The sequence below is a fragment of the Protopterus annectens genome, chromosome 7.part0, assembly GCF_019279795.1.
Source record: "Protopterus annectens isolate FY-2018-M chromosome 7.part0, PAN1.0, whole genome shotgun sequence".
Classification (NCBI taxonomy): domain Eukaryota; kingdom Metazoa; phylum Chordata; order Ceratodontiformes; family Protopteridae; genus Protopterus; species Protopterus annectens.
In genome coordinates, this window is record NC_056739.1 from 1,711,386,464 (window position 1) to 1,711,403,689 (window position 17,226).

General features: G+C 41.0%; 1 protein-coding gene across 1 annotated transcript in view; it reads left to right on the forward strand.

The window, feature by feature from the left end:
• LOC122807194 (aldehyde oxidase 1-like) overlaps positions 1-17,226 on the forward strand; it is a 784,671-nt gene that overhangs the window by 49,710 nt on the left and 717,735 nt on the right. Inside the window, exon 3 of the mRNA XM_044078244.1 lies at positions 13,544-13,640. Within this exon, the coding sequence (XP_043934179.1) occupies positions 13,544-13,640 (97 nt within the window). The remainder of the gene's footprint in view (positions 1-13,543; positions 13,641-17,226) is intronic.

The window sequence follows — 17,226 nt, forward strand, 5'->3', positions numbered from 1 at the left end:
AGCACATCATATGCACAGAAACAACTGTAGTGGTCAAAAAATCCATGTTCAGGCTGCACCATCATAAGGTGCCATGCCTTCCATACCCCAATATCATCAGGCAGGTTCCCATAGAAGGCAACATGGTGATGGACTGGATTGTGCTGTGCACCCTGCCATCAGTATGGGTTTACATGTGCCCAATAAGGCACAGTGATCAAGTATGCCACATATTCACTAGTATCCAGTATCAGTTTATTGCTCTGTTCCCTATATGATCCACAGATGTAGGTGTTGTGCATTAAAACACAGCCCTGTCTGTATGAGCTGCATTCACAAAGCACCAGAGCCAGTATTTGGTGGGCTACATCTGCCCATACCTGAGCCCTGCCTTCATTCATCCATCATTATGATTCTTCCTGTGATCCCCCACACCCTTGTCAGCAGGTGACTATGGAGTCACCTCCCAAAAAATGTTTTACAGTCATCCAGCCTATGAATTGTACACCTTTACTCCATCAGCTATGCCACACTCCTGTAATCTGTAGTGCACCATGGTTATTTACTGCAGAGATCCATCACAACTCTCCCTGCCCCTACCTCTTGTTGTGGTCAATGGGTAGCTGTGATGCAACACCCCCCACAATAAGAGTACTTCAGTTATCCAGTCATTTCCCCTACTGGCTAGTAACATATGTACTCTTACCACAGCAGTTGTAGAACTGTCTTTTACTCTGTAGAATAATAAGAATATTGAAAATTTTATTCGGTGTACCCATCCTGAAAAAAATAGTGCAGTAAGCACTGTAATGGTTGCAGCTGTTTGTATCATGCAGTTTTGAGGCCCACAGCATGACAGTTATACCAATGAGATAATTTAGGGTAAATGTCTCTGAATTACACATTTAACACATGCATTCCAGTCCTACATTATGCAGTGAAGCCTATACCTGTCTCTCCACACATCACATGCTCTGGTGCTGTGGCCAGCACTGCTCACCAGAGAACATGATGCCATGGTCTGGTAAACAGTGTCACCTTTGATACAGTAACCTAAAGATGTGGAACTGTGACCTAGTTAGGCAATGGTGGGGGGGTTAGAAGAGAACTAGAATTCTACAGTAAGTATTAATGACATGCAGTTACTTGTACTTGGGTAGGCATATTTGTTCAGCTATATACAGGATTTGCAGATTGTAAACATCTTTGTTTTTGTTTTCTAGTGAGATAGAGGACAATCGGCTGATTTACCACATATGCCATGTAAAATTGTCCAGGCATTGGGCCCTTATATGGAATTGATGTTTTTATATATATATATATACACATAGTTGTCATTGCTTTGCTTTATATGTCACATACCTTATCAGTGCAAGCTGACTTATTATTTTGCCCATCCTACTAACAGAGATCCCTCCAGTGGAATGGTGATGTTCACTGGGCTTGGATGACAATGGGTGTTCCACCACTATCCTGAGTGTTACCATCTATTTTAGACCTGTTTACCTTCATTCAGTGCCATATCCATGGCTTTGCTGTTCCCTGTCATTACTATAAGGCACCTTGATCAGTCTGCCATACCTTACTCTTGCACTGTAACTTCCCTACCCATGCCAGTTCCACCTGGCATACCATGGCCATACATCAAACAGGCTCTAAATGTTGACATTTCTTGGTGGATGTCTTGCATTATGGTGCATTATTGTAAATGGCTGTTGGTGTCTCATGTGTATTAAGTCAGACAGCTGTGGCAGTGTTTCCATGGTATCATCTCCATGCTCCCATATAATCTACTGTCTGTCACATCAGGCTCCAGATGTTGTGCATCCCAACTTCACTGGCCCTTGTTGTCACAATCTTTGCAGCTTACCCACTGTTCACATGCCATAAGTATGGGGCAATGTTTTGTGGCACTTAATCTTGACCCTTCTGGCACTGATACTGCTGTACTGTATTTTTGTCAGGCCTCTATATTGTTTGCCACTGCATAATTAACAACCCTTTACTGCACTGGGGACTGTGCTGCTACCAAGTGTAGCACACATTACTGATAAATGCATGTGATATTGTGTTTTTCTCCCTCACTCTCTTATTGTTCATTTCTTTTTCTTTTTTTATTTGTCCTTTGTTGTTTAATTTCTCTCCACTAACTTTCACATTTTATGCTGTGTCTGACATGGCAGAAGCAGAGGATGTGATGTGGCAGTAGCCATCACACTGACCAACTGCCTTGCCTTCACCTGCTAGATCCTCAGCTGAATCCAGGCCAACCTCTCTGCAGGGTGATGTATGCCATACAGCAGTAGGAGACTCAGATGGCATCCTGATGTCTCTTGTGATCTGTCTCTAGTAGTGAGTGTAGGCTGCCAATGGGGAGGCACATTGGTGGATTTGCATGATGTTACCCAGAAGTAAATGAAAGGCCTAGTGATGGCCTTGGTGGATTGGTGGCTGTATTCCTGCACTGGTGACTTTGAATGCATCCTCGTGCAACTGGGAGAGTCACACAGCTACCTGACCCTGACCAGCAGACCAGCCATGGTGGTAATCATGGAGGTGATTAAAACAAGGTTAGGTGCTGCACTTGGTGTATGGCAGTCAGCAGGTACCCTACCCTATTCTCTGTCATGGCATTCCCTATCCTTGTGTGTCAATTCCCTTCCTGGTTTGTTCCCTAGTTCTTCCCATCACTAATTTTCTTCTCTACGTTTGTATGTGCCTTTCTACTTTGTGTTCCCCAACCCATTTGTGCCAGTTTACCCCTGTTGGTCTTTGTCTGTCTTGTATTTGGTGCTCTGCTTCTGCCACCATCCCTGTCCTCATTTTCATGCCCACACTTTTCCCTTGCTACCTTCTACCCTTCTTGACAATGTGAAAAAAAATGGTAATTTTCCACAAAAAAGTATTCCCTTGCTTTCTTACACAAATATCCCTTGTGCTTTCCCCTTGCCCTTCTTTGTGTTCCTTCGCTGTTTTCTGTTTCTGCCTATCATTTTTATCTATTTCTTTTCTATTTCTCATATACAGGTGACTGCCACTTAACATCCGGGATAAGTTCTTTCCCGTTGAACATTAAGGGATTAGGACATAAAGCGAACACTGTATATGTTACATTGTGCTTCACTTAACGTCCTCCAGGACAATGTCTGACTGCATTTGCATCCGCTTAGCACAGTATGGATGTAAATGCAGTCAGATGTTGTGTGGAAGGATGGTAAGTGATGCACACCTGTAAAAGTAGTAGGGAATTAGTTGTATAACCATTAAATGGGCTGCCAGCTGTGCTCACTGGGGCACATTGCTGCATGCATGAACAAGCCTCATTGCATACATACTATATGCACAATACTAGGTCATGTGACCACTGTTACTCTGTTCCAATCGCTACATGATCTGTTGAGTATTCACCGGTGAATCCCTAGCTCGCAAAATTTCCCTTACAGTGTATTTAATTAGCTTTGGGATACATTACATTCCTTTGTCTGCTCAATTTACTTGGTTGTGTAAGTGATTTTTCTGAATCCTGACCATAATGTAAGCCAAGATGTTAATTTAAACATTTACCCTGTATAACTTAAAATGAAGAAAATACAAATATTTCAGTACAGAGCAAATGTTGGCTATGTCAAGTTAAACATAAACAAAATGTATACAGTTATTCTTATGACAGTTTATTCAGTTTGTAACACTGCCACCATTTTTGATGATTAATGATGTTATGGATGGCATGATTTATATTCAGTAATTATTAGAATGGGCTAATGACTTGCTAAAATCACAAATCAATCTGAATTACTCTTCAGTTTCCATTTCATTTGTTTTTAAATGCAAATCAATAGGCTAACTTTGTTTACTCATTTCCTTTTAATTTTCACTGTGCATAGTTTTAGCTTTCAGCTTTATTATTTATTAGCTAGTCTTAGCAAATAAAGTTAAAAATGTTGTGAAACTAGACCACAAATTGTAAAATTTTAAGTGCAAACTACATGTTCTTATCCAGGATCCAGGCTTATAACCCTGTTCCAAAACAACAATCCTGTACTGCCTTGTAACGTTTTCAAACATGGAATATTTTGTCAAGATAATAGAGCTTTAATGTAAAATGACTTTATGTAAGAAAATAAACAGCACTTGTTTTTGATAGTCTGGTTCTTCTTCAACAACACACAAAATGTACAATGTTAGTAAACATATTTAAACAAGAAATGGTTTAAAGATACAGAACATTTTAAGCTCTGCCACTTAGACACATTTAAAATAACTTGCCATCTGGTTTTGTGTCTATGAGATTTAGCTGAATAATTACCTTCCCATGTGTTTCTATTACATACTTTTAGGGCCTGAAACCTAAGTTATGACTTATGCCCACCAGAGTTCTAACAGTTTTTCAATAAAGCATTCAGCATATTGCCTTTCTTAATATCAATTAAGTATTCCACACTTACACATAAATGCTTTGTTAATTTTCCTAACAATGGCATGACAGGGATAAGACAAAGCAATGTACTTACATAGAATACCTCCACCATTCTGTAGTCAGTGGAGCACTTACTATATCAAATAACTATATCTGCTGATGAAAAAATGTACTACTCACTTCCATAACAGAGCATGTACTACCACATTTAAATGTATCACACATTTTATGTCATCACTTCTACAACAGTTCAGAATCTCTTTAACGTTTTTTCATTGCTGAGTTTGCTGGTTTATCATTTTCACTTATGATTTGATTCTGGCAACTTGTAGTTTTGGGTCCATCATTTTCTTCTCATTTAATGTAAAATATCATGAAATTACTAACTCATTGCATATCAAATTCAAAATGTTCAAGTAAGAAAATTAAAAAAGGTGTATTATTCCAAATGTGAAAGTTCGCAGGTGTTCAACATTTTCAATGTTTTAATATATGTAAGTATAATATACACATAGATATATAGATAGATATTCTCTGTCCCTCCCCCTCTCTGTCTCTCTCTCTATGTATATATATATAAACTAAGAACTGAACTTCGTGACAATAAAAGCATTCAAAAAAATAGTAAATCACACCAACAACTCTTGTAGAACTTTAGCGCTTTCATCTTATTTATTATCAAGACTTCTTCAGAAAGACATGTTTCATAAGTATGAGCAACCATTTTCACTTCCTTTATATACATTAGTTCTAGCAGGCCATTTAAATTAACAACAGTTCCTTTCCAATAGTAAAGTGTGAACAAGCAGGGTGCTGTGTGCATTTTCATTAACATTACAATCGCAGTTACATAAGGTAAATTAGTGAGACAGTAATAGCCTTGTGGTGCCGTGTGCATACTAAAAGGGATTGTGTGCAAAATGGGATCGTGTGCAAAAAGGGACTGTGTGCAAAAGGGACTGTGTGCAAAATGGATTGTGTGCAAAAAAAAAATTTGGGGAACGGAAGGATGACAGTCATGCTGTGATGATTCTAATATAAACACATAACGTATGAGTCCTTGCCTCCAAAGGTAAGTAAAGAAGGGACTGGAGGAAGGTGGAGGAGTCAGGTAGAGAGTCGTACTATGCTTTGGTATCGGTGTGTGTAGAGTAATGTGTGGGATATGCCACCTGATGGGGGAGTGGGAGGAATGCGGTGTGGAGTTGAGGGGGGGCTGGTAGGGGCCGCCCATGACAAGGAGCATATGAATGACAGAGTGTCCCAGAAGACTGTCAGTGCGGATGGTACCAGCTGTGGGCTGGCTTGGATGGTATCACCCATTGAATGGCTGCGTGAAATAGTGAGACCGGAGGATATAGTTGGTGCGGTCAGTGGGAGCTAGCCTGGTGATGGGGAGCATGTGTGTAGGGGTTATGGGGGAGTCAAAAGTCAGAGAGAGGGGAAACACATTATATTCACTTGCACAGTTGTAAATCCATAAACACATTAAATCTACTTGCACAATTCTTCAAACCCTCTTGCACAGTTCTTCAAACCCTATCACATTTCAATCTCTATACCATTTAAGTGCACATTTAATGTTCAGTGTCTCATTGAGACCTGGATAGACATCAGCTCTCAGTTCTATCTGCCATTTTAATTCCCGGACTTGCAGGAATGTGTCCATGTCCCCTACAAATTCTGTTATTTTTTCCAGCATTGTGAATTTGAATCCTGTGAAGTTTGGGCAAATAGCACTGTGTTTACCAAAGGCATTTAAACTGTACTGTTTGTGTATTGCTGCAGTGTATTCTTTAATATGGCTACTCAGTTTCCTGTTCATTTTTCCGATATAGAAATTCCCACAGTGTTCGCAGAAAGCACAGTAGACTACATTTTTTGTGTTGCAGTCATAGTGGTCATGTAGACTGACAGTTCTGTTGCAGTGTGGGAAGGTGACGTTGTTTTTTCGTATGTGTACACAGGCAACACACTTGCTGCAGTCAGACATTCCAGGTTCTGTCGATACTTCGCTCTGTGGGGATGGGCTTTTATTCCTCTCGAACGCACCACCAAAAGAAGAGGTTCGTTTGAAACAGAAGTTTGGGGATGTCCCAAGTAACTTTGTCAGACCTTTTTCTCCTCCCAAGATGTCCCAATTGTTGGTGAGGACCCCTCTGATTTCAAACATATCGGTGGAAATTGGAAGGGGGAAACTTGACACCCAGTCCTTTTTGTTCGGTCCGTTCTGTGCCCTTGCTGTGAATCCCTTTTCCAGGACTGGTGGGTACCTGGAGTGTCTGTGCTGTATGATCTCTTGGAACAGGTTGTCCACTAGATACTCTGGGTATTTTCTTTCTAAGAACAAGTTTCTGAGGTAAAACCTTCCTTGATGAAAACCTCGTCCTAAAATGAGTCTGGATAACCGGATGAATTGTCCTTTTACAATATTCTTTTTCATGAAATGGGGAAGCTGGCTGCTGAACTCTAGATAGTTATTCCGGAAAGTGGGCTTGCGGTAGATGTTGGAGTCAAACTGTCCACTTTCTGGCTCTATAGTGAGGTGGATATCCAGGAATTGAGTGGTGGTTCCGATATGTCCTACTGTGAGGGTCAGGAAGTCCAGACTCTGGAAAAGGGTTTCCAGAAAATTGCTCAGAGAAAGTCTGTCCCCCTTCCAGACAAAAAAGATGTCATCAGTATAACGCCTGTACATTATGGTGTTGTTGAACCCAGGCAGTGATTCAACCTTATCCATTTCCCAGGCACTGAGGACTAAGTTTGCATATGCTGGGGCCATTTTGGACCCCATGGCTACCCTTTCTGTTGGTGGTAAATCTTCCCGTTGAATTGAAAGAAGTTATTTCTTAATACTGCTTCTGTTAACCTGCATACAGTATTAATCTTAGTCCCACTTAGGTTGGAGTGCCTGTTCAGGTACTGTCTGGTGAGGGTCAGTCCTTTGGCATGGGGGATGTTTGTGTAGAGTGCTTCTACATCTAGGGTGACCAGTAAATATTCCCCTCCATCCAGCCTTAGTTTGAAGATGTCATTTAGAAATGCCCAGGAGTCCTTGGTGTAGTATTTGCTGTTCTGTACAATGGGGTTAAGGATGTGGTCCACGTATTGTGAAATCATTTCTGATTTTGTCCTTGATTCGATACCACATGGCGGAAAGGTGGATTTTCAGGGTTCTTGTGAACCTTGGGGATTCAAAAATTTCCCAAGGCTGGGTGTCATGACCTGCATGAAGTCTTTTTCATCTTGAGAGATCTCATCCCTGAGGTACAGTTCCAACAGTAGGTTGTCAATTTGTTTAAAGTTTTGTTGTACCTGGTTGATGTTGACCTTTTTGTAGAACTGGTTATTCATGAGGGATGCTTCAAGTGTTTGGATATATCTCTCCTGCTCCATCACTACTATCCCGGATCCCTTGTCAGCCTTCATGATCCGTAGGGATTTGTCCTCACTCAGTTCCTTCCAAGCCTGTCTTTCTTCCCTGTTCAGGTTGTGCCACTTTGCCAAGGGCTTATCAGAAAGGAGTTTCCTGATATCCCTTTTGCAGGTACTCGCAAAGAGGCTCAGTGTGTTGGAGAGTGCAGGAGTGTACAGGCTCTTCATGGTAAGGGGTCTGTTGTTATCTTCCAAGCTTTCCTCATCTTCTTCCTCTTCATATTGTTGTATATCTAATTTTAGTTGTAACTTTCTCAGGTAGCACTTGAGGTCCAGGATAACATCTGCCGTGTTGGCTCTCTGCGCCGGGATGAAAGAAAAGCCTTTCTTCAGTACCTTATGATGGCTTTCCGAGAAAACTCGTGTGGTGAGGTTAAAGATGTCACCTACCCCTGCTGGAGACCTGAAGTCAGTGCTATCAGGTGCTGGTATCAGTGAATGGGGAGGGTGATAAGGGTGGTCCATCCCAGTAATACTAGTACTGTATCCCGTTCCCGCTCCTTCTTCCCCTGTGATTGTTGTTCCCCCTCCCTTCCCTCAATATTGTTGGTGTTGTGGTTCCAGTTTCGTTCATTACCCCCAGGTCTGAACCTGGTATAAGTCCTGGTTCTGGTTGTGAGTCCTGCTGAAGATAAAAAAACATTGTTGTTGCCACTTGTGTTGTTGTTGGAAGACTGGTCGTTCGTTGGTGGGGTCTGATAAACCCTTCCTTCATTGATCGCACTGTCCGGTGTCCTGCGGTTTGTATTGTTGTCCTCGTTGCTTTCATAGTGGTCATGTTCACTGGTGTCTGGATCTCTCTGTGTTGGCTGCGCCAAACAATCTTTTTGAGGACCTAAACAGCAGACCTTTAACACCTACAAAACAAAACCTACACAACAAAAACAGAAAGGATTTCACAATACGTGGACCACATCCTTAACCCCATTGTACAGAACAGCAAATACTACACCAAGGACTCCTGGGCATTTCTAAATGACATCTTCAAACTAAGGCTGGATGGAGGGTAATATTTACTGGTCACCCTAGATGTAGAAGCACTCTACACAAACATCCCCCACGCCAAAGGACTGACCCTCACCAGACAGTACCTGAACAGGCACTCCAACCTAAGTGAGACTAAGATTAATACTGTATGCAGGTTAACAGAAGCAGTATTAAGAAATAACTTCTTTCAATTCAACGGGAAGATTTACCACCAACAGAAAGGGGTAGCCATGGGGTCCAAAATGGCCCCAGCATATGCAAACTTAGTCCTCAGTGCCTGGGAAATGGATAAGGTTGAATCACTGCCCGGGTTCAACAACACCATAATGTACAGGCGTTATATTGATGGCATCTTTTTTGTCTGGAAGGGGGACAGACTTTCTCTGAGCAATTTTCTGGAAACCCTTTTCCAGAGTCTGGACTTCCTGACCCTCAAAGTAGGACATATCGGAACCATGACTCAATTCCTGGATATCCACCTCACTATAGAGCCAGAAAGTGGACAGTTTGACTCCAACATCTACCGCAAGCCCACTTTCCGGAATAACTATCTAGAGTTCAGCAGCCAGCATCCCCATTTCATGAAAAAGAATATTGTAAAAGGACAATTCATCCGGTTATCCAGACTCATTTTTAGGGATGAGGATTTCATCAAGGAAGGTTTTTACCTCAGAAACTTGTTCCTAGAAAGAAAATACACAGAGTATCTAGTGGACAACCTGTTCCAAGAGATAATACAGCACAGACACTCCAGGTACCCACCAATCCTGGAAAAGGGATTCACAGCAAGGGCACAGAACGGACCAAAGAAAAAGGACTGGGTGTCAAGTTTCCCCCTTCCAATTTCCACCGATATGTTTGGAATCAGAGGGGTCCTCACCAACAATTGGGACATCTTGGGAGGAGAAAAAGGTCTGACAAAGTTACTTGGGACATCCCCAAACTTCTGTTTCAAATGAACCTCTTCTTTTGGTGGTGCGTTCGAGAGGAATAAAAGCCCATCCCCACAGAGCGAAGTATCAACAGAACCTGGAATGTCTGACTGCTGCAAGTGTGTTGCCTGTGTACACATATGAAAAAACAACGTCACCTTCCCACACTGAAACAGAACTGTCAGTCTACATGACCACTATGACTGCAACACAAAAAATGTAGTCTACTGTGCTTTCTGCGAACACTGTGGGAATTTCTATATCGGAAAAATGAACAGGAAACTGAGTAGCCGTATTAAAGAACACACTGCAGCAATACACAAACAGGACAGTTTAAATGCCTTGGGTAAACACAGTGCTATTTGCCCAAACTTCACAGGATTCAAATTCACTGTGCTGGAAAAAATTACAGAATTTGTAGGGGACATGGACACATTCCTGCAAGTCCGGGAATTAAAATGGCAGATAGAACTGAGAGCTGATGTCTATCCAGGTCTCAACGAGACACTGAACATTAAATGTGCACTTAAATGGTATAGAGATTGAAATGTGATAGGGTTTGAAGAACTGTGCAAGAGGGTTTGAAGAATTGTGCAAGTAGATTTAATGTGTTTATGGATTTACAACTGTGCAAGTGAATATAATGTGTTTCCCCTCTCTCTGACTTTTGACTCCCCCATAACCCCTACACACATGCTCCCCATCACCAGGCTAGCCCCCACTGACCGCACCAACTATACCCCCCGGTCTCACTATTTCACGCAGCCATTCAATGGGTGATACCATCCAAGCCAGCCCACAGCTGGTACCATCCGCACTGACAGTCTTCTGGGACACTCTGTCATTCATATGCTCCTTGTCATGGGCGGCCCCCTACCAGCCCCCCCTCAACTCCACACCGCATTCCTCCCACTCTCCCATCAGGTGGCATACCCACACATTACTCTACACACACACCGATACCAAAGCATAGTAGGACTCTCTACCTGACCCCTCCACCTTCCTCCGTTCCCTTCTTTACTTACCTTTGGAGGCAAGGACTCATAAGTTACGTGTTTATATTAGAATCATCACAGCATGACTGTCATCCTTCCCGGTTTCCCCATAATTTTTTTTTTTTTTTGCACACAATCCCTTTTTGCACACAGTCCCTTTTTGCACACAATCCCCCTTTTTTGCACATGATCCCTTTTTGCACACAATCCCTTTTAGTTTGCACACGGCACCACAAGGCTATTACTGTCTGACTAATTTACTTTATGTAACTGCGATTGTAATGTTAATGAAAATGCACACAGCACCCTGCTTGTTCACACTTTACTATTGGAAAGGAACTGTTGTTAATTTAAATGGCCTGCTAGAACTAATGTATATAAAGGAAGTGAAAATGGTTGCTCATACTTATGAAACATGTCTTTCTGAAGAAGTCTTGATAATAAATAAGACGAAAGTGCCAAAGTTCTACAAGGGTTGTTGGTGTGATTTACTATTTTTTTGAATGCTTTTATTGTCACGAAGTTCAGTTCTTAGTTAAAATTTCTTCTCTTTGTTGAAAATTTTTTGAGTGCGGTTAATTATATATATATATATATATAAATATATATATATATATATATATATATATATATATATATATATATGTATATATATATATATATTTTTATATATATATATATATAGATATATATATATGCATATGTAAGTATATTTCTAAGAGTGAAAACTTTGAAATATGTTCAACCAGTCAGTTGATTGACTTTCTATCATTCACAACCAGGTTCTAAAGTTTGGGTCATAGTATGTCAACAACTAACTACAATCTAGCCAACCCGGGGTCCATTAGCAACTTGGGTGACTGACATAGTGGCAGTGAGGAATGAATGTGCCCATTCTGGGTGATGTTTCCTAAAGAGAAGGCTTGGTCCAAAGATGGGAGTTGCCCCTGGAAGCAAACAGTGAGCATGGGGGTGGGGGAAGGAAAATGTGTATAGGGCATATAAAATCAAATAAAAAAAAAAAACAAGAAAGATAGACAAAAGCACTGAAAGCCATGCCCCCAAGATGCCATTAAGATCCACAACTGGCTGCAGCAACACTGGAACAATTCTGGGGGGGGGGGGGGTTAAGAGAACACTGGTAGACCTAGTATGGACATGGGGCACTGGAGACCAGGCCAGTTTCAATTACGCCTGAGGAGACCAAAAATAAAATTAAAATAAATAAATAAAAATTTCCTTCCTGCCCATCTGGCAGGGTAAGAGTAATTTCCAGAACCATAGGCAGAAAGTCTGCCACTCAGTGCCACCCCAGTCTGGCACCTCTCAATTAAGAAGTTGAGGAGCAAACAAAAAAATGAAAGGTCCTTTATCTGATCTGGAGCACCTCCATTCTCTCTAAGTAGGAGCAGTGGATCCCTTGTGCCCTGTATTGATGTCTACACAAGGACCAAAAACAAGAACAAAAGCAATAAATAAATAAAGATCCATTCTCTAATTTGGCAGTCCTACCTTCTCTCCTAAGGAGGAGGGCCAGGTGCTGAGTCCTGACCTCATGTCTATGTCAGGAACAAAAATTAACAAAAAAAACCCCAAAAAACAGATATTCTTTCTGTGCCTCTGACACCTTGTTCCCAAGATGGCTGCTGCCTTCATCCCACCCTTGCTTTACTTCCATCAGCTGTTCAATATAGAGCAATATTGCTGTTCTTCCTTCCCTTGTTATCACAGGGTAAATCTCCTGTTTCAACGTTTGTATACATTATGGTGTCACACTTCTTTTCCTCCTTAGCTGTCTTACACACACTGCTTGCCCTGGACCCCTCCTCCATGGACTGTTTGTAACAAAGAGGCTTTGAATCTGGAATCTACTTCTTAACAGTGTAGTGGACCTGAAATACCCCTTCCTGCAGATATTTCCCATTACTTTCCTGTCATACACCTGTTTTTGGCCTTAAGAGCACAATGCTGATTATGCTTAATACCCACCTTTATGCCACGTGACTTTCCCATGACAGAATGACTGGCTTACTCCTTGAGAGAAAGGCTGTATGTCTGAAATATCCTGTCCATATTATGGTAGCCACAGACTAGAAAGTACTTAGCTGGAGGGTCAGTGTCCATTTTAGAGCTATTGTACTTCTGCAACCTCTCTTCCTACTGAGTGGTGTTTGAGGATGGTGAGTAGACATTTGATGGCTTGGCACTCTCTTTCTTCTACGGTATAGAGTTTCTTGGCATTGTTGAACATACAGGATATTCCTCACCCTTTATCACATTTGGCAAAACTGCACTGATGCCGACTTTTGAGTCATTGATGTGTACTAGCAACTGTGTAGGGAAATCAGGATCTATCAGTAAAGTTCTGAGCACAGCAGACATTTCACTTTCCAAAAGGATTGCTTGGCTTCAACAGGCCATTAAACATTCAGTGGAATGTTAAAAGTTAGGTTAAGCTGGCTTAATAAAAACAATACATTTTACTAAGAATAGGACAATTTTGTGTCTTTTTACTAGACTTCGTCTTGTTTTTCAGCAGCATGCACACATCTTGGAACGCATGTACATTTACCACATGGATTTCATTGTACGATAGGCTATGCACACATTTACAAATTTCATTTTATAGAAAATATGGCTGTAAGTATGATCATGTGAGTACATTTAAATTAATGAAGTTATATATGTATATACTGTTTGTTCTGGCCCCCTCTAAACCTTGGGGTGGGCATTATTTTGCTTTATATTCATTCCAATTGCTACTTAGTTGTGTTTCTTCCTTAACTGGCGAATCGCAGTACGTCTCACAGGGACCAAGTATGGCTGCGGGGGAGGGGGCTGTGGAGCCTGCACGGTCATGATCTCCAGATACGATCACCTGACACACAAGATACAGTATCCTTAATGCAAAGGGCCAGACCCTTCGAGCTAAGATGTGTTTTGGAAACAGCACTTATGTGCATGTCATACTGTGTATAGTAATATATGTAATATATTATTACACAATGTCATACTGTATATAGTAATATATATATATAATATATTATTACACAATGTCATACTGTATATAGTAATATATATAATATATTATTACACATTGAAGTATAGTATGACAACTGTATATAGTAATATATATATAATATATTATTACACATTGAAGTATAGTATGACAACTGGCAAGATGAGAGCACTTCAGGGTGGTCTGTGAGAAAAAGAAGGAATGCCAAAATAAATGCCTCACTGTCTTATAGAAACTGACTGATTTTTTTCAAATATCCAAGAAGGAAAATAACCAAAACTTTAAGCCAGTGTCTGTTACATCATATATTGCTAACATTTGGCAAGACTGCATTCATCAGCACCATTGGAATCATCTAGTTAAGTTAAATATTATATATTTATATCCAGTACTATATTTTTATCATCATTGTTTGGTGAGGGATTTCTTGTATCTGAAAGACACTCTTCAATTTGACTGTATTTTATTAGCTGAAATTGTGATTATAACATTTCCTGACTCTAATCCACAAATGTTATTAATTCACTTTAGAGCTACTAGTAATGACAAAGACCAGAGCTTTTGGACTATACAAGACCTTGGTTCAGTATCTTGTACCATATTACATTACATTTGCTTCATAGCAGAAGGAGACCATAAGCCTACATGGTTTGTCCTTTTCTGCCAGATCTTACTTCCTCGCCATCATCCACCTGTTCTATACACTGGAGTGTCTCTGTGGATTTTCTGCACAATGTCTGTTGTGGTTGCCCATTCCATGTGTACACAACTCTCTGTGTGACTAGGTACTTTACAGATCTTGACAGCAGTTTATCACTCCACTTTGGTGCCTGTGTCTCCCCCCCCATGTACTTCTCATTTAGGGTGACCAGTTTTTATCTCCCTATCATGTTCTTTTACAACATATCATGTTGGCACTGAATGCCCCTAGTTCTGTTTTTAAACAACCGTTATTAAATTATCACTTAAGACATAGGCACACATACATTAATAGAAAAGAAAACAAAGCATATTCAATTTTTTTTATTCACATACATTACACATCACATATCTTTTCTTTGTTACTATCATCAGTCCAACATTATATAAATTATTTAATTTCTGCCTTTCTTTGCACCTCACTCGTCCTCCTGAGCATTGCTATGCATGTGTTGTTTCCACAAATTCCATTTATTTTTGTGTAAATTGCTCCTTCCCTTTTGTAAAGATCCTACTTCCAGTACTTTTCTCTCTTTTATAATATTCAATACATCATATAAAGTTGGCATGGATTTTGATTTTCTAGTAATTACTTTTTTAGTAGACAACAGAATTAAACTTAATACAGCCTTACTATTTCTAGGCAATTCACATCTTGTGTCCCATCTCAAATAAATCATTTCCTTAGTTACAACCATTTGCTCCCCCCAATGTTGAATTCTAAGATCAGTTAGAATAGTTCCCTTTTTTTTAATTTGTACTCACATCCTTCACCCACCATCTCTTACACATTTTTGTTTGCTTTATTCTGGACTCCTTTTACTTTTGAGGTCTCCACGACTGTACATGGTAAATAAAGTATGCCATTACCATGGCCATGTCCAGTAGAATATCCCATTGTACCCCAGCATTTTGTCTGCTGTGGCCACTGCTCCTTCACTGTTACTTTTGGTTCTACTGCTAATGCTTCATACTATGGCTGATGTGGCCCAAAAATACTCTCTGATCCCACTCCCTTGTACTTTTTTGATTCCTGACTTTTGTCATAATCACTGTCCTTAAATTTGCTTGTGGGCACAATGGTCTCCTCAGCTTTTTATTTTGCCTCATTGTCAAATATGTCTGCATAACCCTGACAAAAGACTGATGTGATGTAATTGGATCCATCCATCCATCCATCCATCCATCCATCCATCCATCCATCCATCCATCCATCCATTCATCCATCCACAATCCCTTTTCCCATTTTGTGCATGAGGTCAGCGTGTCACTTCAACAGTGACAATCATCTAGAGCCAAAGTTTACACCACTGGGTGGCTAGCCCTGCTGCGGTACTTCATCATGACCACAAACTTGCAAATACATTTACACCTTTGGCTAATTTAGAGTGTCCAATTCACCTGCTACATGTCTTTGGAATTTGGGTGAAAACCAGAGCACCCTTAGGAAATCCACACGGACACTGGGAGGACATGCAGACTCCACACAGAAGGCACTCCAGCTGAGAATCAAAACAGAGAACTTCTTCCTGTGAGGCAATGGCACTATCAGCTGCTCCATTGTGCTGCTTGGATATTTGTGGATATTTTTCAGTATATCGTATGTGATATTGTGTATCACATAAAGTCATGACTGATCATTCATGTGTGGTATGACAAAACTGTACTGGTAAATTGAAATAAAATTACCCATGGCCTGTCATATACTCTGGTTGAGCATTTCTGTTTGCTGTTCAACACCCAGTTCACATGACTTGACACTGTAACAAGAGCATGACAGTAGTTACTTGATAGGGTAAGCGAGGCCCTTGTTATGTATGCTGTGTTGCATAGATTAACTGTCAGAAAGCAGGCTGCACAACCTATAACACATAATTAGATACATGCCAGTAACCATTGTAAGAGCCAGAACTTCTGATCAAACAAACTGCATTTATCACCTTCCCAGCCACCAATGCCTCAGCTACTAGCACAGCACCCGACTCATCAGTATCACCACTGCCAGAAGTGCAGCCCCAGTACCCCAGTCATACCCAACTCAGACACCAAAACCAGTCACAATATCACAGATACAAACACCAAATCCATCCGAAGTGCAGCCAACAGCACCTCAACTACCAGCATCTCAGCCAAACACAACCCATTCAGCAGCACCTCATTTACAATCAACATAATCATCAGCATCGCAACTACCAGTACCAGCACCCCAGCTACTAACAATTATGTCACTAAATATCAGACACTAAAGCCACAACCACAACACTTCAGACACCAGTACTTCAACAACCACCACTCCAGCCATCAACACCTTACTCACTAGTACCCCAATTACCATCACCACTGTCATCAGCACCACAGCCACTAGTATCATGGCACACTACCACTGCAGCTAGTAGCATTCAATGCCATCAGCATAAGACCAATCAGCACCACAGCCACTAGTATCATGGCACACCAACACTGCAGCTAGTAGCATTCAGTGCCACCAGTATAAGACCCATCAGCATCACAGCGACTAATATCACAGCACACTAACACTGCAACTTACAGCACTTGAGGCCACTAGTATAAGACCCCTCAGCATTCCAGCCACTAACCCATCAGCAAACACATCACAGCAAGCAGAACCACAGCCACCAGCATCCCAGCAACCAATACCACAGCCAGCAGCACTACCTCTGCATGTACTCTAACAATCAGTAATAACCTAGCCACTTGCTCCACAGACACCAACACCACAGTCAACAGCCATCACAGCTAACT